General features: G+C 38.2%; 1 protein-coding gene across 6 annotated transcripts in view; it reads right to left on the bottom strand.

Annotated features, from left to right (window-relative positions):
* LRP1B (LDL receptor related protein 1B) overlaps positions 1-27,131 on the bottom strand; it is a 1,051,820-nt gene that overhangs the window by 238,560 nt on the left and 786,129 nt on the right. For all 6 annotated transcript variants that reach the window (XM_042437575.1, XM_042437584.1, XM_042437621.1 and 3 more), the window contains 9 exons: positions 26,151-26,333; positions 21,528-21,728; positions 20,216-20,461; positions 15,534-15,731; positions 13,537-13,741; positions 9,743-9,907; positions 6,679-6,923; positions 2,478-2,609; positions 225-452 (listed from right to left, as the gene is read on the bottom strand). In XM_042437575.1, the coding sequence (XP_042293509.1) occupies positions 225-452; positions 2,478-2,609; positions 6,679-6,923; positions 9,743-9,907; positions 13,537-13,741; positions 15,534-15,731; positions 20,216-20,461; positions 21,528-21,728; positions 26,151-26,333 (1,803 nt within the window). The remainder of the gene's footprint in view (positions 1-224; positions 453-2,477; positions 2,610-6,678; positions 6,924-9,742; positions 9,908-13,536; positions 13,742-15,533; positions 15,732-20,215; positions 20,462-21,527; positions 21,729-26,150; positions 26,334-27,131) is intronic.

Raw genomic sequence — 27,131 nt, 5'->3', positions numbered from 1 at the left:
TGTTGCTGTAAGGTCCAACAGATGGCACTGTTTTTTTAAAAACATATTTTTAACTGTCACAGGTGTGCCATCTATATAATAGTAGGTATATGTATATAAAACATGTGTGTATTATAATGGAAGGTTGTGTCAAAATTTCAAAGCAATTGGTGAAGACCTTTCGGAGATTTAAGATTTTGAACAAATGAACATTTACATTTTATTTATATAGATATACAGTTTACCTCTCGATATGACAGTTTCTAAACCAGTCCCATTAATGAAGGCCCTTTTTATTGTTTGTGTCTTCACATCAGTCCAGTATAAGCGTTCTTCTGCAGTATCAAAATCTACAACTGTTACATCATCAATATCAGGAACTGTGAAAGCTGTTATATAGTTGAAGTATGGATTCTCTATGTCAACACCTCTTATTTCTGAACGCCTTGCATAAAGAAGAAATTTTTTCATTTCTGTAAGAATAACAAATGTTAATTCTTAGATTCAGACCAGAAGAATTTCATCATGATTACTTTTTTTCACATAGTTGAAGTTTGCACCAATAAAAAAGATTGTAATGTTTAAAGATATATGTATAGATATATATAGATATATTTAACTTGGGTACGGTTGTATTTATATGAAAATAGAAGAGCCAAGAAGCATACCAAATGTGAGATAATTTCCATTGTCCCTTTGTATATGAGAAAAACACACTTGTTTGCAAAAACAGCAACAACAATCAGTAGGATATAATTCAAAATCCAAGTCATCTGAACTGACAAATATTGTTAAAAGATATAAAAGTGTATGATAACATCAAATAATATTTGAGTTAATGCAGGGAATACAGTGGACCCTTGTTATACGCTGAGGTTTGGTTCCAAGATCCCCCGTGGATAAAAAAGTCCATGGATGCTCAAGTCCCATTAAATCTAATGACATAGCAAAATGGTGTCCCGTATGAAAAATGGAAAATCAAGGTTTGATATTTGAAATTTATACTTTTTTTTAACATTTTCAAACCGTGAATGCTCGAATCCGTGCATAAAAAATCCATGTATAAGAAGGGCCGACTGTATGTTATATCTGAAATGTGTAAGCTATACAAGTAAAACTTATTGAATGTGTCCTTTTGTTGTTTAAATAAAGAAAACCATGGCCTTCAGTTTGCAAGAGCAGAACACAGATTTTATTAACATGATCTCTATGAGGTCTCTCACTGAAACTGAGAGCGTTTTGGGATGTAACAATAATGCTTGTATAAAGGGTTGGATACAGGAATGTGGAACTAAACTCATTTATTGGGGCTTTGCTCACTGTTCTCATCCACTGGGATCTTCTGCAGTCTCAAGAAGAACTTCATGAGAATCTAAAGACCCTTTGTTATTGCACTGGATGGGGGCACTGAGAACTGCAGAGAACACCCCAGAATATGTGTGCAAATTGAAGTACTCAGTAGCAATATCTTTTATGATATGACCTCACCCAAAAAGAACTAGGCTTGCAAGTTTGGGGACTCAGTGCTCTGTACAAATGCAAAGGAATGTGCATACTGAGTTGCTTCATTAACCAAAGTGAATGGGAAATGTGCATGTGCACTTTCAAGGCAAAGTTCTAATTAAGAGGCTTCGGACTGCTTTTAATTAATGTAATAAAATTAATAGGGGGAAATGCCAGAAATAAATAATATTTTCTTTAATATATTTTGGTTATGAAATATGAATTTGTAGGGCTCCCCTCCCATAGATGCCATTGCATAACACTAATAAATCATCACTGCACATTTATTTTACTTTAAAACGGCAATAGGAGAAGAAAGGACAGTAATTTTAGAATCATCTGAAATTCCTGCATCTATTATTGCTTGAAAACATGCACTGTATTTTTAAAGAATTTCGATTTTGAAGCTGTCTGCTTTAACAGTTAGTTATGAAGTGGTCTGCATCAAAGAAAAGAAAAGAAAGATAAAAATTAAAACCATTATGTACTTTTTCATGAAGCAGTTTACCTGCTTCATCATTTTTTGATTATATATTTTGTTTATTTGTTGTTGTTGTGTGCCTTCAAGTCATTTGCAACTTATGGTGACCCTATCATGGGGATTTCTTGGCAAGGTTTGTTCAAAGGAGATTTGCCACTGGCTTCCCCTGAGGCTTAGTGGGTTTCATCGTGCAGCAAGGAATCAACTCCAGGCCTCCAGAGCCATAAACCAACACTCAAATCACTATGCCACACTGACTCTCAATTAATTATATCTTTACCACTGACAAATTACTTTGTTGAGCAAAGATACGTTTCCAAGGTTCTATGAACACACAATTTACACTCAAAAGAAAAAGAAAAAAGAAAGTAATAAATAACAAAGCTTTGAGAAGCTGGACATATTTAACCATGCATTTGTTCATCTGAAAAAAGAATTACCATCAAAGGGTTCAGTACAGACCCTTTGCTCTGTCAGTAGGAATAACAAATGAATAAATATGTAAGAAACTTACCATAGCATGTCTTTCGGTCTGTAGAAAGCTTCATGAGATGAGGGCATGCACATGCAGCACTTCTGTTGTGATTTATGAGACACATATGAGAGCATGGACCTCTACCATTGTTAGCAGCACAAGGATTGGGAGCTAGAATGACAAACATAAACTGAGATGCTTATATCATGAATATGTTCATCATATCTATATATGAAGGGAAGGGAAAGAAAAGGGGAAAGGATATATTCCACATATATTCCAATAGCTTTTGTTACGAACCAGCAGAAAGAAGTCACAACATGCAACATGACCGGAATACTTGTGAACTGCAAACCACAACATACTACCACTTCAAGAAATACTCTGCTATAAATGTATTTATTACTTATTAAAGCAGTTCTATCATGCCCATTATCATGGGATTCCAGGACAATGTACATTCTGAACAACTTTAAAGACTTCCAGATTGTAACCACTAATCAACTTAAACAAGAGGAAAAACACATCAACTATAGCAACAGTTAAAGCCACTTAAAAACCTACAGTTTAAAATCATGTACATGCACACTTTGAAATAAACCAGCCCCCAAAGGCTTAATAAAAAGTCATGTTTTGGTTTGCTACCATAAAGAAAGAAATGTTGGCTACAGTCACATCTCCAAAGGGAGAGCATTCCACAGTCAGAGTGCCACAGCCAACCTCTCCCACATATTCCACCTCATTTGTCCCCACTAGTGGGACATGGAGGGGATCTCCTGCAAACTTCATTTCCCAGGCAAGTATATATAGGGAGAAACACTCCTTCAAGTATTGGGGTCCCTGGTTTTCTATGGTATTACATACCATGATGGGAATAGTCCAAGATGTTACACATATGATTTTACTGATTTATTTATATCCTACTTTCCCCTCAAAACTGGGACTCAAAGCAGTTCACAATACAATTAAAAATATACAAAAGTGATACATTAAACTGAAATGAATTATTTAAATTATTTAAATATTAATACATATTGCTTGCTAAAAGAATAAAACACAGTTTAAAAAGATAAAAGTGTTTAAAACTGTATAGATTAAAGCAATACAACACCCTAGCTTTTTTTAAAAAAAACTATTTTAAAAGCCTGTCTGTATAAGAAAGGGAGGCCAGCAAGTAAGGGGCCATTCTGGTCTCTCTGGGAAAAGAATTCTTGAGTCTAGGGGCTGCCACAGAGTAGGTCCTCTTGTGTCCCCTCCAACTGTGTTTGTGATGGTGGTGATGGGACTGAGAGAAGGGCCTCTCTTGATGATCTGAGTCCAGGCTGGTTCATACTGAGAGATAATATCTACCAAATAACCTGGACCTGAGCAATATAGGGCCTTATAGTCATAACCAGTATTTCGAATTGTGCCCAGAAACAAACTGACAAGCCAGTAGACCTATTTAGGCTCAGAATGCCATGACAGGAACAGTCCAACATGTACTACATATACATTTCACCTCAGATGTTAAGTCTATGATACTAGATTACTGTTAATGGAGTCAGAAGACTTGTTGAATGGTCATTGTCTACATTGCCAGATACATATCTGATAAAGGAAATGACCCAAGAAGGCTAGAAGATGTTTCAGGAACATCAGGATTTCCTCATGTGAGAAGGAGAAAGCATAGTAGAAAATATTAGCATCTCAGGAGAGAAACTGTCATGTTTGAGTACAACACAGAGGCAAGGAGAGAAAGCATGCTTTGGAAAGTGCTTTCTGGTAAGCAGCCTCTTTAGAAATTTCATCTGGGCCAGTGAATCTCACTGTCCACTGGAGTGTGAGAGAGTGCCTCCACCTACACACAGCCTGCATATCTGTAAATAAACTCAAGCATTCAGACAAAGAAGCCAACCCTGTAAACCTGCGATGACTGCTTGCCAAAGGAAATCTAATCCAGGTTAAGTGCTGCACCACTGAATCCTCTCAATGGTCAGAGAAGTGAAGCAGGCATAACAATGAAATTAAAGTGTCAAGTCCTAAGAGTCTTATGGTGGTAGAGAAGCTTCCATGGTGCACAAGCTAAAACAACCCCTTATTGTCTCTCAAAGATATCTAGGTCAAATTGCAGATTTGAGGGTGGAACAGAAAACATTCCTTGCAGGAGGGGCTGTGTTAGCTTACTCCATTGAACATGTCCTCATATTTGGTTGTTGAGACAACTTTTTCCTCAGAAAGAGAGAAAAAGTTTGTTTTTAATTGCTCACCTTCTATCAAAGGGGGAAAAACAGACAGTGGAGGTAGGGTGTGCATGCCACTTCTTGACTAAAGAAGAAGGACAAAATCATTGGTGCTTTCAAATCAAAAACAATTAAGGAGGCCTTCCTCTCTATCTTTCACAAGGTTTTCCTAAGTCTTTGGATTCCATGTTGACAAGGGAATGAATTTTCTCCTCATTACCACTTCCTGAATCTTTCTTATACACTACATGCTACAAATTATTAATATGTTACAAATTATTAACACAAAGAGGTATCACATTTGTGACATGCTTTTCAGGCATTTACACAGTGTTGGAAGGCCACAGTTGTAGCCAAGCAGAACATCAGTTCCCAGACTTAAACATCCTAAAAAACCCAGAAATTGAACTATTTCTGAATGAAATAGTTGGACACATAAAACAGATTAAGAAAATGGTATTTAGAATGAGGATAGAGCTTTAATATGGTACAACATGCTCTTTAGTTGTAAAGCCTGTAATAACCAGTGGTCAGTTCTATTTCATATATATACATATACACATACGTGTGTGTAGGGGGGGAGATATCTGTGCTTCTGAATGGCATATTTTATGACATTAAAGTTACAGGGAGAATGGAAGGCATATGTCCATATATCTATGAGCCACAGAGAGTGGGTAAATCCATACTGCAGAAATAAAGCAGTTTTGACACCACTTTTAGCTGTCATGTCTCTAGCCTACAAAAACCTGGGATTTGTAGTTTGGTGAAGCACCAGAGCTCTCAGACAGACCAGGGTGAATACCTCTACAAGCTACAAACCCTAGGGTTCCACAGGATGGAGACATGGCAGGTAACGTGGGACCTAACTGTTTTATTTCTGCAGTGTGGAAGAGATGTGAGAGTGGATGTCATAACAATAAAGTCAACTATCTCTATTCCTCTGTGGAGCCACAGATGTCGCTGACCCACATCTCCAGACAATCTTCTCTCTCTCTCTCTCTCTCTCTCTCTCTTGTCAGCTTGCACATATAACAACATCCTTTTTTGTTATTACTTTCTGGACAGGCTGCTGTGCCTTTGAAAGCAGCTTGACTGACAAAATACAATCGGTGACAGTTTTCCCACCAGTGTATTTTCATCTCTCTAAAAACTGCAGCTGTTTCATTTCTGCCAATTAAACACCTTTCAAAGGCACCTTTTCAAGTGGTGGTACCACTTAAAGCATCCAGCCTCCTGAGTTGAAACCCTGTTGTGCTTTAGCTGCCACCTTTCTGAAGTGTGGGAAGCTGACCGCTATCTTCCCCTAAGGCTTGCCAGGATTTCTAACTCAGAAGAGACTGGATGCTTTAAGTGTCACCACCACCCAGTTAGTGGCTTAATCTTCACTCCTCTTGCCATAATGCTTCTGGAGAGGAAAATGTTAGTGTAATCATTTTTAAAAAATAAACACACACACAATATATATGCTGCCCAGCAAAAAATCTGTCTGAAATTTTGTAGGTTATTTACATTTTGTAAATAATTGCCCCCACCAAACAAAAACAAAACAGCTAGCAAAGGAAAAAAAAATAATTTGTTTGAGCTTGGTGAATATTAGTTAGTCACTGTTTTGAATATATATATACCAAGAGAACAGGTTCTTATGAAAGCCAGAGTATCAAGGTACTTCCTTTGACTTTCAACTGATAATGTTACTTCACAGAAGCAGATGCAAAGGACTGTCAACTCAGAGTTCATGAGTGATCTCTATATTACTATAGCTTTAAGATGTCATTTAGACAACAATAATGTGCTTCACAAATCCTTATTTTATATGGATAAGTGCCACAAACAAGGCAGAAAAAAATCATTTCAAGTTATATGTCCATGTCAGTATAACTCAGATCTACAGATATAAAATGATTACTATCCTCATTAGCTCAGATATTTCAATTTACATTGTTAATAATATTTAGCATCCAAACTGAATATGAGAAATATTTTAATAAACACTTTTATCAGAGGTGCTAATTTACCTTGTGGTTGACGACTTGGGTGATAGATTTGCAGATCAAAAGGCTGTGCGCTAGTTTTTTGTATCACACTAACATTTTGACCTGTCCACTTATTGGCTTTTGATAATGTGTTTGTTCTCCAGTCTGTCCAATATACTTCACTCCCAAATAAAGAGACAGCAAAGGGGTGAGAAAGATATTCATGTCCTCGTATAATTTCAATCATGCCAGTCCCATCATATAGTGCTGAATAAATAGCATCTGACCTGAAATATAATCCAAAAAGAAATCCATTCATAACAATAGTTCAGTGGGAGCATTGTGGTTAATTCTAGTTATCTTATAACTTTACTCTGGAAAATTAAACAAATACTGAAAGAATGTAATGTGATTTGAATGCTTGGGGAAGGGGTCCATTTCAGTATTAGAGTGCATGATTTGGAAGCAAAAGGTTTTTGGATCTAGTACCTGACATTTGTAAGCATGAATCTGATAACATCACTGTCTGAAAATCTGGTCATTAGAGACAACAGTGAGAAACAGTTTTCTACTGATCTATTATGTTGTTGTGTACTTTCAAGTAAGCTTATGACCCATGGTAATCCTAAGGAGAACCTAGCACAGGGCTTTTGGGGAGTAAGATTTGTTCACAGAGGGGTTGCCTTTGATGTTCTCTGAAGCTGAGAGAGCGTAAGTTACCCAAATGGGGTTCCATGGCTGAGTAGGGATGCAAATCCTTGTCTCCAGTCATAGACCGACACTCAAACTGCAATAAACCTTATTTATTAGTTATCTTTATGTGCTCCATAGAGACTTTTTATATGTTGAGGGGGTATCATACTTGCCTATGCATCATGTAGTTGAAAATGTACATGGATGATGCAGTCCTTCAACTATGTAGAACACCCACTGTTATTATGACTACCATGTACTATATTGCTACCAACCAGATAATGGTTGCAGTGGTAACAGTAGTTACATCAATCACTTTGTCACTCCCCTCCCATGCACACCAGAAATAGTAAATATAGCTGTATATTCCTTGATTGTGCAAGCTATCAACAAAATTCTCATTCAGCTCTATTAACACACAAATACAACAAAAATATTTGTCTTCTCCCAGGACATTCATATCGTTCTTCACTTCCATGAATCCTTAAATGTTTATAAAACACATAGTAGATTATCCTTCCCCACTTTCCTGTTCCAGATTAGAGTCTTCAGGTGCATATCTATTAAACAAGTATAGGATGTAAACAGTTCAATATATTACTAGATACTAGGTCAGGATGGATGTTAAAGCAAACACAGACATAGCTGTAAGCTACGCCACAAGAATCCACCTCATTAGAAGAAACCCTGTTTAAAAGGTCATTTCCTATGCAAAATATGTCTGCTCTAACAGAACTGAGTATTCCCTGCTTCCCCAGACAAGGTGTGGCAACATATGGCACATTCTTGAATGCCAACTGTTTCTTGGGCTGAGTCTTATGATACAGAAGATTGGGATGAGTTAGGTTCTGGAGCACAGATGATGAAGTCATAAGTGGTCTCTTGATCTTCTTTGAATGTCTTTTAGCCATTCCTTCAAGAGATTTTCTTCTGCGATGTTTTCTGAATCAACATCTCCCCTCCATGTCACTGAAACCCTGCACTTTCCTATACAGAGATTCTCAGTCTGTAGCCATGAAAAATCTAGGCTCAAGTACTGCATATTGCTCTTCTTATATTACTACTCCATCAAGTCCCATTTTGTTCACGCAACATGGCTTCACCTGATTTTGCCAATTCTTTCTCAGTGCAGTTTGTCCCTTCAAGGAAGATATTATGACCCTCTAGAGAGATTTTGCAGAAGAGTTTGGAGTAAAAATATCCCCTTCTATGAAATTTGTTCTTGACTTTCAAAGATCTGAATGTTGAGTTCTGAGTTCAGTTTTGTATTAGTTAGCAACGGTCGCCCGCCTCACCAGGCAGACCGTTTTGCCGCTAGACACGGCTGGACTACAAACCCCAGAGTGCTCTGGGGCTTGCCCGGCTCCCTATTGGTGCGCGGGGGCAGAAGAGGCGGCCTTTCCGCTCTGCAACGCTCTGGGAGATGGTTTCATTGGTGCGGGGCTTCCGGTCCTCCAAGGCTGCCCATTGGTGGGCGGGGCCTTGGAGGCGGGGCCCCGCACAGCATGCAGGGAGGGAGGGGCCTAGGCCTATATAAGGCCGTGTTGCTGGCCCTTTCCCTCAGTCAGTTGCTTGGCTTCGAGCAGAGCGGAGCCAAGCTGTGGAAGGGAGCAAGTTTTGGTGCTTCTCCCGCCCGCCCACCGCTGTTGTTAGGTGGTTTTTAGTCACAACTTGGCGGCAGCATAGGCCAGGATCTGCACATTGTGGTACCAGGGCTATGGTGCTCTGGTTTGGGAGTCAATAGGTACCCGGGGGCGAATAGGGCAGGCGTTTGGCCATTGCGGGGGCCAGAACGCAGGAGCGCCTCCCGGTGACTAGGGGCTTTGTGAATTGGTGAACGCAAGACAAGGTTTGCAGTCAAGTTGTGTTCCTTAGCCCCTAGGTCATCCCAAGCACCGGGTGGGTGCCCGGTTTGGATAATCAGACTACATTGGGTGATTTGATTGCACAGATCCTGACCTTATGCTTTGTGCCAACCCTACCAATTGTTTGCAAATAAAGTTGTGGCCTTACTTCCAACATGTTGTACTGTGGTTATTTGACAGCAACATCTGAGGCAATACTTGAACAGAGTCATTCAAATAAATAGGGCTTAAATCCTATTGAGTCAAGGTCTATTTTTATGTATGAAGTAGCCTTGAGCAAACACAATTTCCTGTTTATGGGTTCTAATTTTTTCTTACCTATGCAAATTATTTGAATCAGAAGAGTGAACAGCAGAGTTTCCATGCTGTGTTAATGCCGACACAATTACACAGGAACAGAATTATTACACTACTAGATCTGGACTAGTACTTCAAAGAATGGTATATAAAGAATAACAGTTATTAGCTTTGCTTTGCTTGAGTATACAGGAAAGTGCATAGGTGTATATATACCAGAACTACAAATACATTTATTTATTTATTTTTACCTAGCATCTGTCCACACTATTCGTTTTTCAAAATGATCAACAGTAAGACCATTAGGCCATGCTCCACTATCCATATCTTTATATATAATCTTTCTTCCTGATCCACTCATTGAAGCAGACTCAATGCGAGGAAAACTAGCATCCCAGTCTGTCCAAAAGAGGATTCTGAATGATATAAAGAAGAGAGGGAAAAATAAAGTTTACATTAAAATGTAAAAGAAAAATGAATGAAAATAGTATTATCCAGGAGTAATTTGAAAAGCAGTATCATTATGTTGCAAGCTTTGGAAAAGCATGAAATAAATAAATTCTATATAAAAGATATTTTCCCCATAAAATAAAGCTATACAATTACCATTATTTAATTCTTCAGTTCCATATTTCTCTGCCATAATGAAGCATTACTAAAGTTGAATAACCTTTGATTTGATAATGGATAGGCAGTCCACGTTCAAGCAGTTATGCCCACACTTAGGGCAGAATACATATCACTAATCTTGTTTTTCCTGGTTAGGATGAAGGTGATTTTTGGATAGAGTGGTCTGAGAAATCTCATTGTAATGGCTAGCATTATCTGACAGCCTTTATATTTACTGGGACTCTTGCAGGGGTGGAGTCTATTCAACCGCTCTACCTTCAAAAACTAATGGATTCTGGGGAAACTTGAATGCCAATTTTCTGCCACTGATATTAGCAATTCTATAGATGCTTATCTTGATCTATGGAATGGGGATGTTAAGACTGTGTAATGGTAATGATACACCTATCCATCCCCAAATCAGGTGCAGACTGCCTGTCCTTTGCTTGGATTGCATGAATGTGGCAGCATTAATCGGGAAGTGTATGTAATGTGTGTCATAGGAAGTTCCCGTTTAAGAGATGCTGGAAACATTTCCCATGTATACTGTGCATATTGTGGCACATATGTTGTTGCATATATTTGTGGTAATCTAAGTCACTAGGAAGCATGAAAACTGTATTATTTCAAGATTCCTTGTGGTCCTCTGGGCACTATGGCACTTGATCAGCATCTTGGGACTGTTTTGCTTCCAGCATACCTAGATCCGTTTACGAAAAGGATTGGGCATGGTCATGTTTGGTGATGCCAAATACATACTGAGCCCAGAGTCCAGAAGATCCCAAGTATATACTTTCTTTCCACATAAAAAAATATGAAAACATATGCACAGAAGTGGTACATTTTGTAGTGTTAAAAACAGATGCAGGCAGGGCCGCATCAGAAATGTTTTTCTTTTCAACAATTTCACAAGCTTACACTACAATCAAAATTGCGTGAAAATTACAGGAGAAAAATCCTATTGTTGTTCAAAAAGTGATGAAAAACATCTTAACCTAATACGGTATAATTTATCCAAATAAAACTGTTTTTTTTTAATTACTTCAGTTTTCTTCATGTCGTATGTTCTCATACTGCCTTGCAATATCATAATATTTTGAAACAGTTGGCTTAAATTCCAGTGACAAAGTAAATATGAATAAAGTTAAGATACTATCTAACGAATTGAACATAGATCTTGTACAAATAAGCAAAGAACCATATACAAATAATTAGCAAAGGGATGAGTAATTGTATCACATTTGATGACTGCTGGTAGAAAATGATTTAGTGGTAAATTTACTTTTTTTAAAAAAGCATCTGATTATGCATAAGTCTCATCTTAGGAATTGCTTATTTTTCCACATGAAATCCATTATGTCCTTTTTGACATTTTTTTTGTATTGGGAATAAGCAATTAATTAAATTGTCAAAATAGGGTGAAGGCAGACCAATATGCGAGGTCCAGGCACAGGCATTCTTGTCCTACAATTTATATTATTCTTATTTCCTTTTATACAACTTGATTTGCCAGCTAAACTATCATCACATATAAAATAAACAGTTAGGCAATAGAACAGTCAAAATTCCACATGAGTCATGAGTCAAAGGGCTTGTCTAAACTATTTTTTTTTAAATCCTCACTCACTTTGAATTGCTCTGGACTCCTGATGTTCTGACCCATTTGCAGCAAGTGTAGGGTTTTTAGGCATCTGAGGGCTTTGATCCACAGAAAAAAAGAATCTCAATTTTCTTCAAAATTTCCTAGATTTGGATAAGTGGATGTACATATGACTGGATGATTAGGATTGGTTTGTGCAGGGAGGAATTTGTGTGGCTGAGGTGGGACAGAAAGGGAGCAGTGGTAACATGAACACTTCCATCAGGAAGTGACATTTATCAGATGAGAGGTATGAATAGCTCATTTGGCATTCTTTAAAGGGTGCTGCATTTATGTACATAACAGAATATCAGTATATCTGCTTGGTTGATATTTATACCTGTAACTGAGTGCCTCCAATTGATTCCTTAGCAAGTGTGTGGAAAAAAAGTCATATTAGCAAAGTTCCTGCTAGTACCAGGTCAGCGAAAGGGAATGTGACAACAAAAACAGAAATATGTATGTTTGCATGTTTGATAGACAAGGGGGGATTTATGTAGTGTGAGTCACAGTTGTATGGCAAAAAAATCATTTGGGGAACTTGCTTTTGCACCACCATTTTACAATGAAGAGACCTCAGGATGGGGAAACTGTGGCTGCTTAAGCTGAATTTGTCACAATTTTCCCATTTCTGCAGATCAACATAGTAATAGTGTAGACAAGCCCAAAGATGCTGTGAATCTGGAAAACATGGGATCCACCTTGATTTTCCGGTACCATATATACTCGACTATAATTCGACCTCATGTATAAGTTGAGGGTAGGGTTTGAGACCAAAATTAGGGATTTTGGTATGACCTGTGGATAAGACGAGTGTAATGGCGGCTGTACCGCCACTGGGGAAAGCATGTGGCTCAAAGAGGCTTACAATTTAAAATATTGAGACCAATAAAATATGGGGGTTTGAAGGAATTGGGAGGAGGGTAAGTAAAATCGACTCACAAACAGTCAAGAAGAGTCCCCACACAAAGTTCTCCTTTGTTCCCGGGCTCCATGTGTGAGCTCTGGACCCATTGCTCCTGAGCCCCCAAAAGTACCCTGAGCATACTGCCACTGGCACCGCCACTGTAGCAGCTTTCCCCTCATCTCTTCAGCAGGGCTTCCCTGGGAGCCCAGGGGTGGTCGCTTTGCTTCCTTGGCAACAGGATACCGAGAAGTAGGCCTGCTTGCGGAGACCACCTCAGACCTGAGTTTACATAAGGTTGGGAGGGGGCCTGGGCCTGTTTCCAGTTTGGGCTGTAATCTCAGCCAGGCGCCAGCAAGTGTGCAATGGAGCTGTGCAGCCTCTCCTCCACCACCACATCGTTCACCTCTGAGTGGCCTGGGGGCTTTGGCAGGTGGGTGGGTAGGTAAGTGGTCTTATCCCTTTGGGCTGGACCAGGTGAATGACGCCTCACTCATTTAAGGCTGGAGGAAGACAAGGCTACCCACCTGCCTGTCCACCAAAGCTCTAAGGCTGCTTGGAGGTGAATATCATGGTCCATAGCCCTAGCAGCACAGACCATTTCCTCCAGCCCCACTTGGGATACATATTGTGTCATTCCCAGATTTTGGGGGGTTAATTTTTTGACATAAACTTTTCAACATATATATATATATAGTATATACAATAAGTGTAGAAAAACCCAAAGATTAAGATTCAGAAAGATTGTCTGCCAGAATTGGCTGTTATGCCATTGTTCCATAGTAAGTTCAAAATCAGTTATTACCAGAGTTGAAGACAAAAAAAAAAAAAAAAAGCAACATTAATATTACTCAGTTGAACTGTAGATACACATTGAGAATACTTTTCATTACCCATATCTAGGGTCCAAAGCAATAGCCCTAGGATGTTCCATGGCACCTGCTATTAATGTAGTCCTCAGTGTGCCATCTAATTTAGCCACTTCAATTTGGTCCAAATTGCTGTCTATCCAGTATATATTTCCAGCAATCCAATCAACAGTGAGACCTTCAGGGGTAGCTAAACCATGCTGGACAACAACTTCAATGGCGCTTACCCCTGTGAAAACATATTATAAATGCTTTTAACATGTTGAATACCCTTTTTAAAATAAACTGAGAAAAGACATGTGATTCCTTAAATAATGATATTGTAGAATATGATGGGAATAAAAATAAATATTATAATAAATATTATAAATCAAGGTCTTGCCACAGATACCATATTCAATATTTCTAATTCTAAGAAAAGTGATGAATATAATTTCAAAATTGAAACCTTGCCCATTATTACAACAAGAATACAAAACTGTTACCAAGTTTGCTGGAATTTCAGTAAACACCAGGGAACAGGAATTCCATTGTCATTATTATCATCATTATATATCTGAATGGTTACAGTGTACTGTTTATTTAAAATATTTACATGACACTTCTCAGCCAGACAGGCACCCAAAGCAGCTTATAGGTCATGTACAGCATCAGCAACTATTTGTATTTAATATTAATGTTTTAAAAGAAAACAAAATTCGGAGGGCCTGTCAGCAAAGACAGCATGATCTTATCTACCTTGTTTTTGCCACCTCCATTATGCATGAACTAAACTGCTGCAATCTTGCATATCACATGCATGGAGAAAATGTTATAGATAGGGTTCTAGTATCATCTGCCCTCTCCCACTGGCCATCCCTGCATATGAGGATATTCTTTACATTATTTGTGACTTAGAGAGGCCATTCCCTTGCAGCTGAAGCTTTCCCACTTCTTACCTTCACACTTTTGGAACTTGCTCTTCCCTAGGCCCATGATGTGCAGACTACTATCAGCAGGAGTGAAGACAAGTGCAGGGGCCTGGTGGGAGAGGGGAGGTTATACTAGAGCCCTATGGGCAGTACGTAACACTATTCTCTGTGCAAGCAGCATGCAGGATGTCAATTAAATAGTCTAATGAAATAAATGTGAAAAAAAAATCAGTATTGACACATTGGAACTTTCCAAAACTTTCATTCTTTCAGGACCAGCATAGGAATGCACACGTGCACTTAATCTCTTCAATTCATTTAAATATTTGTTTCCTTTTTCTTTCTATGTCCTTTTGTGCTATTAATGTCCTTCTGCAACTTATAAAATATTATAATTTTTTTCATATGATTTCATGTATGATTACTAGAGGTTTAAATCTTTGCTTATTTCATTTTTGCTTGCAAGGATGATTAATGACACAAACAAAAACAACCCTTGCTAGGTAAGATTAAAGGACTGTTTAAGCATCTTTTAGGCTTTATTTTTTTGGGGGGAAACATTTGGGGAGAAAAAGAACTTGCTTTTGGCAAAACATGCCACCATCTTTGCACAGAAACCACTGTATTTTTTTCATAGATTGTGCATCTGTAGAGTAATCCAGCAAGGCGTTTGACACTTCAGTCAATGTTTTGTCTTTCACTGAGAAACATGTTTTCTGTGTATGACAATGAACATTTGTTATATTTCACTAATTCACCAAATGTTGAGTGGAATAAGCAAAAGGTTATTATGAAGAATATGCAGAAAAATGAAAATAATGAAATCAAACTAAGCCATTTGGATTGCATGTTTATATTGGTGTTTTAGATGTCTTTGACTATGTATATTTGCTGTTAATGTGTGCTTTCAAGTCATTTCTGATTTAGGGTGACCCCCAATATCAATCAGAAAAATCATTCAAACATAATTTAACAGATTTAATATCTCTTTTGATGTGAGAATTTCAGCTGAGAAGTAATTTGACTAAAATCTAACAGACAGACTCAACCTTTATTTCAGTTGAGACTTTCCACACCAATCATTAAAACAACACAAATTTCATTTCATACCTCCAGATTCAGACAGTTTGCCTCTGTAAATTTTATCTTCTACCACATCTGTCCAGTACAATAAGCTCTGATTGAAGTGAAAATCAAGTGCTATTGTATTTCTTAAACCAGGAACTAACAGGCTATAGTCCCGTTTCTGCAGATCAATCCTTCTGATTTCATGGCGAATGGAGAAAATGATGAAAGCTTCAAATGGATCTGGGAGCACAACATTATATTTTGGTGGAAAAGTAATAAAGAACAGGTCACTATAGTAATATTTTTTTTAAAAAAAAAATCATTTGGCTAAAACCATTTCATTGTAGAATAGTTGCCATACTGTAAAGAACAGTATCCAATGCTAGATGTTTGCCATGGTGACTTTCCATCATATCAGGAACATTGTGATTTCCCCGTCCAGCCTCCCCATGTATCCCCAAAACTAACAACAGAGGATTGGGAAACCCTATAAGGTATAGTCGTAAATATTTGATCATCTTCATCTCATACACAAGTAGGGGAACTCATGCTAAGCAAGATTATGATACTTATTACACATTTTCCAATATTTTTTTCACATAAAAACAAATTGTACAAAAATTGGTGTTTAGCACAAAATTCAGTGTTTTGTGTAAGAATAATGGTCAAGCTTCTAGTATTGTTTTCTGGCCAGATCTCTCAATATTTAAGTATTATTTTATGGCCTGGCCTCCCAATTCTGTCTTATCTGGCAGAGGCCACTACAAGCAATGAGAGTCTGTTCTTCTGTCAGTCAGGGTGCAGAAGATTGACATTTTTACCCTCTCCCGCAAGTAAGGAGGAACTGCCACAGGAGTTACTTAACTGAGGGTGTGTGTGTGTTAGTTTGCTGTGACTCAATTGACAGGAGAGCAGACCCCTGTCTCTTGCAGTGGGTGCTGTCCAGTAAGTCAGGACTGAGGACTTTTAAGATCCCTACGTATTCCTTACACTGTTGAATATGTGGGGATCGTGAACAGGTATCGGTTATGAATGTATAACTCTAGGTTATGCATTCATAACTGTGATTATAAATTCCAACCCTTATCATTTGAGCAAAATATTTTTTGTGCACAAAACACTGTTCTTTCATGTAAAAAGGGTTTCTTGCAATTCTTTGCAAAAGAAAAACAAACTCATAAAAGCAATACACACAGAGATTGAGAGAGAGAGAGAGAGAGAGAGAGTGTTGTGGATGTTCCATGTTGATTGAACACAATGGAACCCCTTCTCACTGAGTTCCTGATTTCATTCAATGAACAACAGTGAAACCACTGGTTTCATTCATTGGAGCCACAGTGGTTCCAGCGTAGAAAAGGCATTACAAGGGAACTAGTAGAGGTTCTACACCAGAATTTCTTATTGTGTTTTTTTCCAAAATATATTTTTCATTCTAAGTCTAACATTAATTCAGACATCTCTAAAATTATTCAATTGATATTGCTAACATGAAAATCAGACTTTAAAAAAAGTCTTAATTTTGATTCATAGTTGTGATATGATAGATCTTTTTTCAGTGCTCAAAACAAGTGAACTACTTGCTAAACTATTAAGTTCTAACAAGATCAAAAAACCAAACAGCAAACAAGCATTTTCATTTTTAATATTTTAGCAAATTATGTCATAATACAAAGACATATGCAAATAGATTTTACAGCACCTTTGAGACTAACCAAAACATAGACGTTGATAGCATGGACTTATGTAGACTTGAAGTAGATTTAACACTACAAAAGCTTAGAATCATAGAATCATAGAGTTGGAAGAGACCGCAAGGGCCATCTAGTCCAACCCCCTGCCATGCAGGAAATCCATATCAAAGCATCCCCGACAGATGGCCATCCAGCCTCTGCTTGAAGACCTCCAAGGAAGGAGACTCCACTACACTCCGAGGGAGTTTGTTCCACTGTTGAACAGCCCTTACTGTCAGGAAGTTCCTCCTAATGTTGAGGTGTAATCTCTTTTCCAGCAGCTTGCATCCATTGCTCCGGGTCCTAGTCTCTGGAGCAGCAGAAAACAAGCTTGCTCCCTCCTCAATATGACATCCCTTCAAATATTTAAACAGGGCTATCATATCACCTCTTAACCTTCTTTTCTCCAGGCTAAACATACCCAGCTCCCTAAGGCGTTCCTCATAGGGCATGGTTTCCAGACCTTTCACCATTTTAGTCGCCCTCCTTTGGACACGCTCCAGTTTCTCAATGTCCTTTTTGAATTGTGGCGCCCAGAACTGGACACAATATTCTAGGTGGGGCCTGACCAGAGCAGAATATAGTGGCACTATTACTTCCCTTGATCTAGACACTATACTTCTATTGATGCAACCTAAAATCACATTGGCCTTGTTAGCTGCCGCATCGCACTGTTGACTCATGTTCAACTTGTGGTCTACTTGGACTCCTAGATCCCTTTCACATGTTGTCTCCTTAAGCCAGGTGTCCCCCATCCTATATCAGTGCATTTCATTTTTTCACCCTAAGTGCAGTACCTTACATTTCTCCCTGTTGAAGTTCATTATGTTAGCTGTGGCCCAGCTTTCTAGTCTATTCAGGTCATTTTGAATTTTGATCCTGTCCTCTGGAGTATTTGCTATTCCTCCTAATTTGGTGTCATCTGCAAATTTGATAAGTATTCCCCCAATTATTTCCTCCAAGTCATTGATAAAGATGTTGAACAGTACTGGGCCCAGGACAGAGCCCTGTGGGACTCCACTGGTCACTTATCTCCAGGATGAAAAGGTGCCATTGTTGAGCACCCTTTGGGTTCAGCCGGTCAACCAGTTACAAATCCACTTAACAGTTGCCTTGTCTAGCCCACATTTTACAGGCTTGTTTGCAAGAATGTCATGGGGAACTTTGTCAAAGGCCTTACTGAAATCAAGATATACTATATCCACAGCATTCCCTTCATCTACCAAGCTGGTAATTTTATCAAAGAAAGAGATGGCATGACTTGTTTCTTTGAAACCCATGTTGACTTTTTGTGATTATGGCATTGCCTTCTAGATGTTCACAGATTCTCTGTTTAATGATCTACTCTAGAATCTTTCCTGGTATTGATGTCAGACTAACTGGACGATAATTGTTGGGATCCTCTTTCTTCCCTTTTTTTGAAGATGGGGACAACGTTTGCCCTCCTCCAGTCTGCTGGGATCTCTCCTGTTCTCCAGGAGTTTTCAAAGATTATTGCCAATGGCTCCGATATTACATTTGCCGGTTCTTTTAATACCCTTGGATGTAGCTCATCTGGTTCTGGAGACTTAAATTCATTTAGGTTAAACAGGTATTCCTGTACTATCTCTTTACTTATTTTGTGGTGAAATTCCCCTATTCTGTCCTCTGCTCCATTATCCTCAGGTTGAGCACCCTTTGCCTTTTCTGAGAAGACTGAGGCAAAGAAAGTGTTGAGTAATTCTGCCTTTTCTCTTTCTTCTGTTAGCATTTTGCCATCTTCTCCACGCAGTGGCCCTACCGTTTTCTTCTTCTTCCTTTTGCTGCGAACATATCCAAAAAAGCCCTTTTTCTTGTTCTTAACCTCTCTAGCAAGCCTGAGTTCATTCTGTGCTTTGGCTTTTCTGATCTTATCTCTACACATGCTAGCTATTTCTTTGAATTCCTCTTTGGTGATTTCCCCATTTTTCCATTTCTTACACATGTTCCTTTTAAAATTTAGCTGAGCTGAAAGTTCCTTTGTCATCCATCCTGGGTTCTTGTGACACCTCCCATTTTTCTTTCTCACTGGAACTGTTTTAATTTGTGCCTTCAGTATCTCCCTTTTGAGAAACTCCCATCCATCTTGAACTCCCTTCTCTTTTAGTATTCCTGACCATGGGATCGCCCCCAGTATTTCTCTAAGTTTACTGAAATCTGCTCTCCTGCAGTCTAGAATGTGTGTCTGACTATACCTGGCTTCTCCTTTCCACTGTATAACAAACTCCAGGAGAACATGATCACTTCCACCTAAGGATCCCACCACTTGCACTTCATTAACCAAGTCATCCTTGTTGGTTAGGATCAGATCTAAAATAGCTGATCCCCTTGTTGCCTCTTCCACCTTTTGGACCATGAAATTGTCTCCAAGGCAAGTTCAGTTAGTCTCAAAGATGCTGAAAAATCCTCATTCCATAATAGACTGGGATTACATCTACATTTTGTACAGTGCACAAGTACATTTTCATTATTTCATGCTTTTGATTGTAATGCATAACTTTAGATTGTTTTGAAATCAAATGTTTCACTTCATACAGACCTGAATCAATATATCATACTCCCATAACACAGTGTAAGACCCAGGTATTTTAAAGCTAGGCAACACAAATGTGTTTGCAAAGTGCTTTGCAATGGGTAGACTGAATGTTATAACACAGCATTACAGGCACAGTCTGATTCCAAAGCATAGCCACTACCCCAATGACCAGAAGGAAGCAGATCCAATCCCTAGATCCAGTCTAGATACTTTACTAGTATTCACACCGGTACTACCATGTTTTGAATTGCAACTTGTAAATAAACTTCCCAAATTCTTATTGAAACAAACTGTGGGCTGGGTATCTAAGAGTTAAGAATAAAACAAGCAAGAACTCATGCTCCTTCTTGAAAGGAAATAGGTCTTACAATATTTTGCTTCCCTTACATGTTCAGAAGAGGAACTCTAGAGTAGCAAGTGGATGGTAAATGAAAACTTACCAATATTAGCACAGCTTTCGCCATCTTTATTGAGCTTCCAGCCTTCGTAACAGGAGCACTTAACAGTATTTTTATGCTGTTCACACACTTGGCTGCACCTCTGGTGTTTAGAGCAATAATCTACAAATTCGCAGGTCTTATTGTCTGAACTCAAGTACAGTCCTGGGGGGCATGCACATACAATTCTGCCTCCAGGAACTACCGAACAGTGATGGCTACAGCCACCATTATTAAGTGAACATTCATCTGGAAAAGAAAAACACCCCAAAACCAGAAATTGTTGTTTCACACAGTGCAACTGAATAGGTTAGTAGGAACATGATTTTATAAGAGATCACTAGTTTTGTAGCAGATTATGGCAGACTATCACTGGAGAAAAACAGAACATAAAATTCCTCAGGGATCAATTTGAGACACATTTCCCTACTTAGTGGAAGAAACAAAAAAAGTGAATAAGTTAATGAAATCTGTGGATAGTTTAAAAGCATTGCTAATAAAGATAAGGATTCAGGGTTGAACAAGGCAAACATGATGACATGATGAACTCAAATGAGAAAATATTAAATAGGATCAAGTGCAATATCAGAGATGTCAGTGGGGGGAAATCTTTGGGCCTTTGCATGTGAGAACCATACCAATGATCACATGACTGTGAAGATTATGGCACATGGATTCACGGTGAGTGAATCGCTGCAGAAACGTTAAGCAATCATGTGTGTGTGTGTGTGTAACCCTGAAACACTTCCCCAGCATTATGCAATCATGAGCTCCCTTTAGCTTCCTGGAATCATTCAGGGAGAGTGACTTAATAGGAAAATCACTCTCCCTGAACAATTCCAGAACACTAGAGGGAGCTCACGATTGCATAACACAGGGGAAACGTTTCAGAGTTACACTTACACACACACACACACACACACACTTGCCTAATGTTTCCCTGGAGATTCACTCATGGTGAGTTCGTGTGTGATAATCTTCTGTATGAAAGTCAGTGGGCAAAGTTGGCTTCCATAATTCTGCTATCATTTATGTACATGCACTGTATGTATATTTAATCATGAAAGAATAGTGACAATGATATCTCTGAGTCAGAATATATAAGTCTTTTTATAAACATCTAACATAGGAATAACATGCATTTTAGAGACACTGGATGTTTCACCATAACAAAGACACAGTACTAAAATGTTCAAATTAAATCAGCCTCTGGGGAAAATGCATATTGATAGGATGGTCTGGACAAATATATATATATATATATATATATATATATATATATATATATATATATGTTTGATCAAACATGAATTACCGCAAAGAACATCTTCATCAGATCCATCTGGACAATCTCTTATCCCATTGCAGAGCTTTTCAGGTTGTAGACAGATGGAAGTATCATTTGCGCAAGGGTATTTTGGAGGACCACATATATATCCATCACAATTATCCTCATCAGATTGATCTTCACAATCAATGTCCCCATCACACAGCCAGGCTTTACTAACACATCTCCCTTGAATAAAAGAGAACACACAATATAAGATCTGAAGCAAAATCAAGGATACACTCCAAAAATGCCATCTTTCATTCTTTTGTTGATGACACTTTATAAGAGAACAACATATATTTGAAAGAACTACTCAGAATAAAGTTGACAAGCAACAGCACTTTCTTTTAAAGTTCTGTGGAACAGAAGTGCATAGATGTAATAAAATATTTTAACAGTGGGATACATGTAAACTATATATTTGTACAGTGTTAAAAATGCAAAGTTTGTTCCTCTTCTACTTCAGTCTTCCATATTTACTTCAGTTCTAAACAAGAATAAACAGAATGTATAAAGATAAACACTTTAGTTTTTGCTAGGAGAGCCATCAGCTCCATACAAGAAAATATATATGAGAATTTATGGGGAAAAATAAGTTTACATAGTGACTAGCAGCCATAAGTGGTGAAACTTTTTAAATATGTTTAAAAAAGCAAATATAATTCTGGAAAAAAAGAATAGCTAAAGATAAAGATTTTTTACAACTTTCAGGCCAAAACTGGGTTGCATTTCTGAAGAGTAAAGATTAATCAAATTTAAACCAATTTAATTTTTTTAAAGAAAGCAATGAATAATTATTCAATTATTTAGGTCCAAGGTGGCTGGTATGAAAGGGAAAATGTTTCTGTACATGCAGAAGAGGTGAATCATGATCTCTGTTCACTCTCTCAAACATGGAATTTTAGGTTGGAAAAATTATTTAGACAATTTGGGTCCAAAATACACTGCAGAAATAATGCAGTTTGAGACCACTTTAACTGGTCAGTGCTAGGCAAACCCAGGAATTGTGGTTTATTGTGATCTCAGCTCTCTCTGACAGATAAGACTAAATGTCTCACAAAACTACAGTTCCCAGAATTCCCTAGCACCAAGCCAGTGCAGTTAAAGTGGTCCCAAACTGGACTGTTTCTGCAGTGTGTTTTTGACCATCAAGTGATAGAAACTTGGAAATCAATTCCTTATTAACAAAAATGGGGAATTGATTCATTTAATTACTTAAGCTATTATTAATTAACTCATCATTTATACAATTTCTAGGGCAAACCATGAGATATACAGATTGGCATAGATGCTGCCACTATTTAACTTTGTTAATGCCACCTTCAAAAGTGTTGTTTCTCATTTTAAAAATGGCTTCTCCTAACTACAAAGCCCATAATACAATTGTTGCCTGGAGGTAGTGGGAGCCAAAGCACATGGCTGGTAAAGAGAGGCCAGAGGCCACTCCGGCTGCAATCAGGTTGGGACTGTGGCGGCCACATTGCCTGCTCTGGAAGCCAGCTGCTGCCACAGTCCCAAATCCATCCCTTTTTGCTCTGCTCTTTTGGACTGGAGCACAGCATCAAAGCAGCTACTGGACAATTTGGGTGTATGCATCATTTGGCACCATGCTCCCAAAACAGCCAGAAGCTGCCTTATTTGGCCTGTACTTTTTGAGGCTTTCAACACATCTGGCAACTGCTGAATTGAGATAAGGTACTGGATCATAGAATCTGGAAGAGACCATAAGGGCCATTCAGTTCAACCCCCTACCATGTAGAAACAAACAGTCAAAGCACCCGACTTACGGCCATCCAGCCTCTGTTTAAAGACCTCCAAAGATAGATATTCCACTATTCTCTGAGGGATCTCATCTTACAACCTGTTCAGTTAGGTTTTGCAACTGATCTGCATCCATCTTTTCTTCTTTTTACTCCCTCCCACCCTTGCCAACAGCATTTGCTTGCTAGTGCCAGTGTTCGCAGCTAGTTTATCCTTTGTATGCAATGCGCTGTTATTTCCAAATAAAGTAAGAGATACTAGTTTTTTGTGTGTGGAAGTCAGGAGTCTGCTGCATAGAGGCTAACTCTGGAACAGTCATACTGGTATTTCCCACTAGTCCTCCTCTATTTTGGTCTCTCAGAGAACCTCTCTTTCCTTTTTATGTATTTTCCTAGCTCCAGAATTCCAACAATACCCCAATGTGCTTTCCCCCAAATGCTATGCACAAAGGTCTACATCATTCATCATCCAGCAGTGGGGTGTTTCTGAAAGTTCATAACCCTGGACATGTGAAGAATGACAAGAATACAAGAATACAAATAGAGAGAATAAACTACAGCAGGGTTAGCAAGGAAAGTGCATGGCTATACTCACATGTCACAATAGTACAGTAGCTATGAACTGATGATGCTGATGCTGTTACAAAATAACATTCATGTGCAACTAATTTTAAAAAAATCCTTAGGATGCCCATAACGATATATTTCTTTTACAATTAATTATTTTTTATATTTAAAACTGAAATATGTAAAGTAAACTTGAAGTCACTACAATTTATAAAATAGCAGGTAAATATCTGTTCACATATATTAGCATATCTCATTAAGATATCTAGAGTCATGGCTATTGTTGATGGGTAGGTCTTTGTAAATCAAAGATCCTGAAGGCTTTTTAATGCAGGAAATGCTACTTTAAAATGAGGTACTTAGATAAACTAATAAATTGATCATGTTAACTATCAGCACATTGTATAGATTTTGGTGCACTAACTTTTCTGGCTGAATTTGAAAGGATATATGTCAAAAATAATGCCATACCACACGTAAATAGGTATAACAGCTTTTAAAATTCCATTTGAAGAAGCTTAATTGTTGCTCATAGGCATGCTTAGAAATACAATTAATGTCACTCTGTTTTTACAAATGACCAAAAGGCATGTGATTGCCATACTCTTTTCTTATTTACAGCTGACAGCTGCTTCTTTTTCCTTCATACCAAGTACATAATTAGGAGCTGTTGAAACAGAGTTGGGGGAAAGATTACTATTAATCTATTAAAGACTGTCAGCACTGTAAATACAGCTTCATAGTATTATGGGATACTCTTTTTCTATGGAACTCAGAGTGAACTGAACACTTTCCAATGTAATTGTTAAAGCTAGTAATTATTTTATTCTCAACATTTGATTTGTATTCAATTAAATGCAGCTGAAGTCCTGAAATCACTGAGGGAAAATACAATAGCAAGCTTTTGGGGGAGATGAAGGGGAAAGATCTGATCAACTCAGAAGGCTAAGCCCAATGTGATGCTAGCACATGTCAGATAACTTCCATCTCCCCTGAAGTGGCAGAAGCAGGTAGGGTAGTCTTATCTCCATAGAAAAGATGGACTTAATAAGGAGAAAATCCAATTAGTATAGACAGGTTGCATATCCGTAAATGTAGTTCTTTGAGTGGTCATCTGTGAACTCACATACGTGGGTTATCTGCACCTGTGCAGTGTATTATTCAGAACTTTCTAGGACTATTACACAAGCTTTTTAATGTTAACCCACACCCTTAGCTTTACAGCTTGATTCCCACCCAAACCCGCAGTTTCACTGAGAAGCATCACTCAAATTGCTAAAGAAGGGAAGGACACAAAGAGCAGGGACGTAGCTAGAATTTTAGGAAGGGGGGGTCCAGACCCCAAGAAGCCCCCCCCCCGGCTACGTCCCTGCAAAGAGGGAAGGATGGGTAGGATTGTGTGAGTTCTTTAGAACACTATTGAACATTCAAAATGATGCTCTGTGCAGGAGGAGGATAACCCAGTTGTATGAGTCACAGGAGCCCAAAATAGAGGGGCTAAAAGAAGTGGCTTTTTAGTAATACTTGCATCTTCTTGGTTTTGGTCTTGAGTGTTTTTGATGTTAAAAACAGAGGAACTGTTATTGAATTGGTAGCAGCCCATAGATGAAAAGCCCTCCCCTTGTTGGTGCCAATAATGGTTTCATTCCAGCACTGAGTTAATGATTTGACTTAGGTTATTCCTATTGTATTCAGAGGGGATGGTTATTTTAACTTTTTCAATTATTTCACTTCTAAACAGTTTGATTCTCTAAAATGTTTTAGACTGTCAGAATTATTCCTATTGTTTTAAATTCTAAGTGGCTTAAACTGATTTTATTGTAATCTGATCCATATATATATATATATATATATATATATATATATATATAAACTGTTAGGACACAATATGAGCCAAGAATAAATAAACTACACAAATAAAAGACAATTGATGTTCTCTAGGCAACAGTCAGTTTAGATACAACATATACTTTGGTTTTTTTTTTTGTTTGTTTTTTACAGATACTTAAAAATATTCCTGAGTATTTGAATAGATATTAATGTCTCCCTAGATTTACCAGTTCCATTTTAGTTAACCAAGTTGTAAAGCAACCTTCAGAATGGGGAGAAGGAGCCCCTGAAATTAACAGCAGGGAGGAAAACAATTAACCCCCTTTCCTACCTTCCACTCCTCGGCTCCTGATCACACCCTCCCAAGAAACATTGCTACAACTCAAGAAGCAATATACGGTTTTAAATCTCTAGGGTTAAAGGGAAGGGGGTTATGAGGATTGTTTGGTACCTGTGGTCTTGCAGGAAAATTTAGTCTTATCATCACAAGGGCGTATAGTTCCATTACAGTACTTCTCATCACTGCCATCTTCACAGTCCTTTTCTCCGTCACAATGCCAGAGTTCAGGAATACAATTTCCATCTGGATGGCACTGAAATTCATGCCCACCACATCTGCCAAGAGAGGCTATTTCTAATGAAAATAATTTTAAAAAAGAGATTGTTATGATTGAGGGAGTTTCTCATGACTTCTTTGCTTAGACTAAATACCTCATAAATCTAAAAATCCCAAAATTCCACTGAGCCATGGTAGTTAAAGCAGTTTCAATCCTCATTAATTCTGCAGTGTTGATGCAATCTAAGGGCCTGAACAGACAGGCCAAAATAAAGCTTTTTAGGTCACTTTGGAGGTATGCTGTTTAAATGCTGCATCGTCCTAAGAGGCTGGAAGCTGGACCAAAGCCACGCTCCAGTCCTAAGGACTGGAGTGCAGCTTTGACACAAGTTCTGGCCTCTTAAAACGTGTCAGCTTTATTTTGGCCTATCTATTCAGGCCCTACATCTCCTGTTGATGCCCCTGAGCTTACTTTAACAAGCAACTGCGATCACCATTTCATAAGCAGCAACAAGCACTGTTTCTCAGAGATGACATGAGTAGTTAGGCACTGAACTTAAGAGCATCAGCCTGTCTTCCAGCTGCATGCATCTCCTTCCTTTGACATATGCTTATTAGAATGATTAAAACAGATAGAATACACACACACACACACACAGAGTTAGACAATCAGAAGTATGCACAATGAAACAGAAACAAGATAAGAAAGCTAAGTAGCCTATTCTAAACAAGTCCAAACTACAAAATACTTCACCCACCAGGAGCTCCCAAGGAAATGCATAACAAATAAAAGCTTTTAAATATACTCTTTAAAAACCTTTCAAAATTGTCTAAAATCCTTAAATGTAATTTTAAAACAAACAATGAAAACAGAAC

The sequence above is a fragment of the Sceloporus undulatus genome, chromosome 1, assembly GCF_019175285.1.
Source record: "Sceloporus undulatus isolate JIND9_A2432 ecotype Alabama chromosome 1, SceUnd_v1.1, whole genome shotgun sequence".
NCBI lineage: Eukaryota > Metazoa > Chordata > Lepidosauria > Squamata > Phrynosomatidae > Sceloporus > Sceloporus undulatus.
This window is presented reverse-complemented; position numbering and strand designations above follow the sequence as displayed.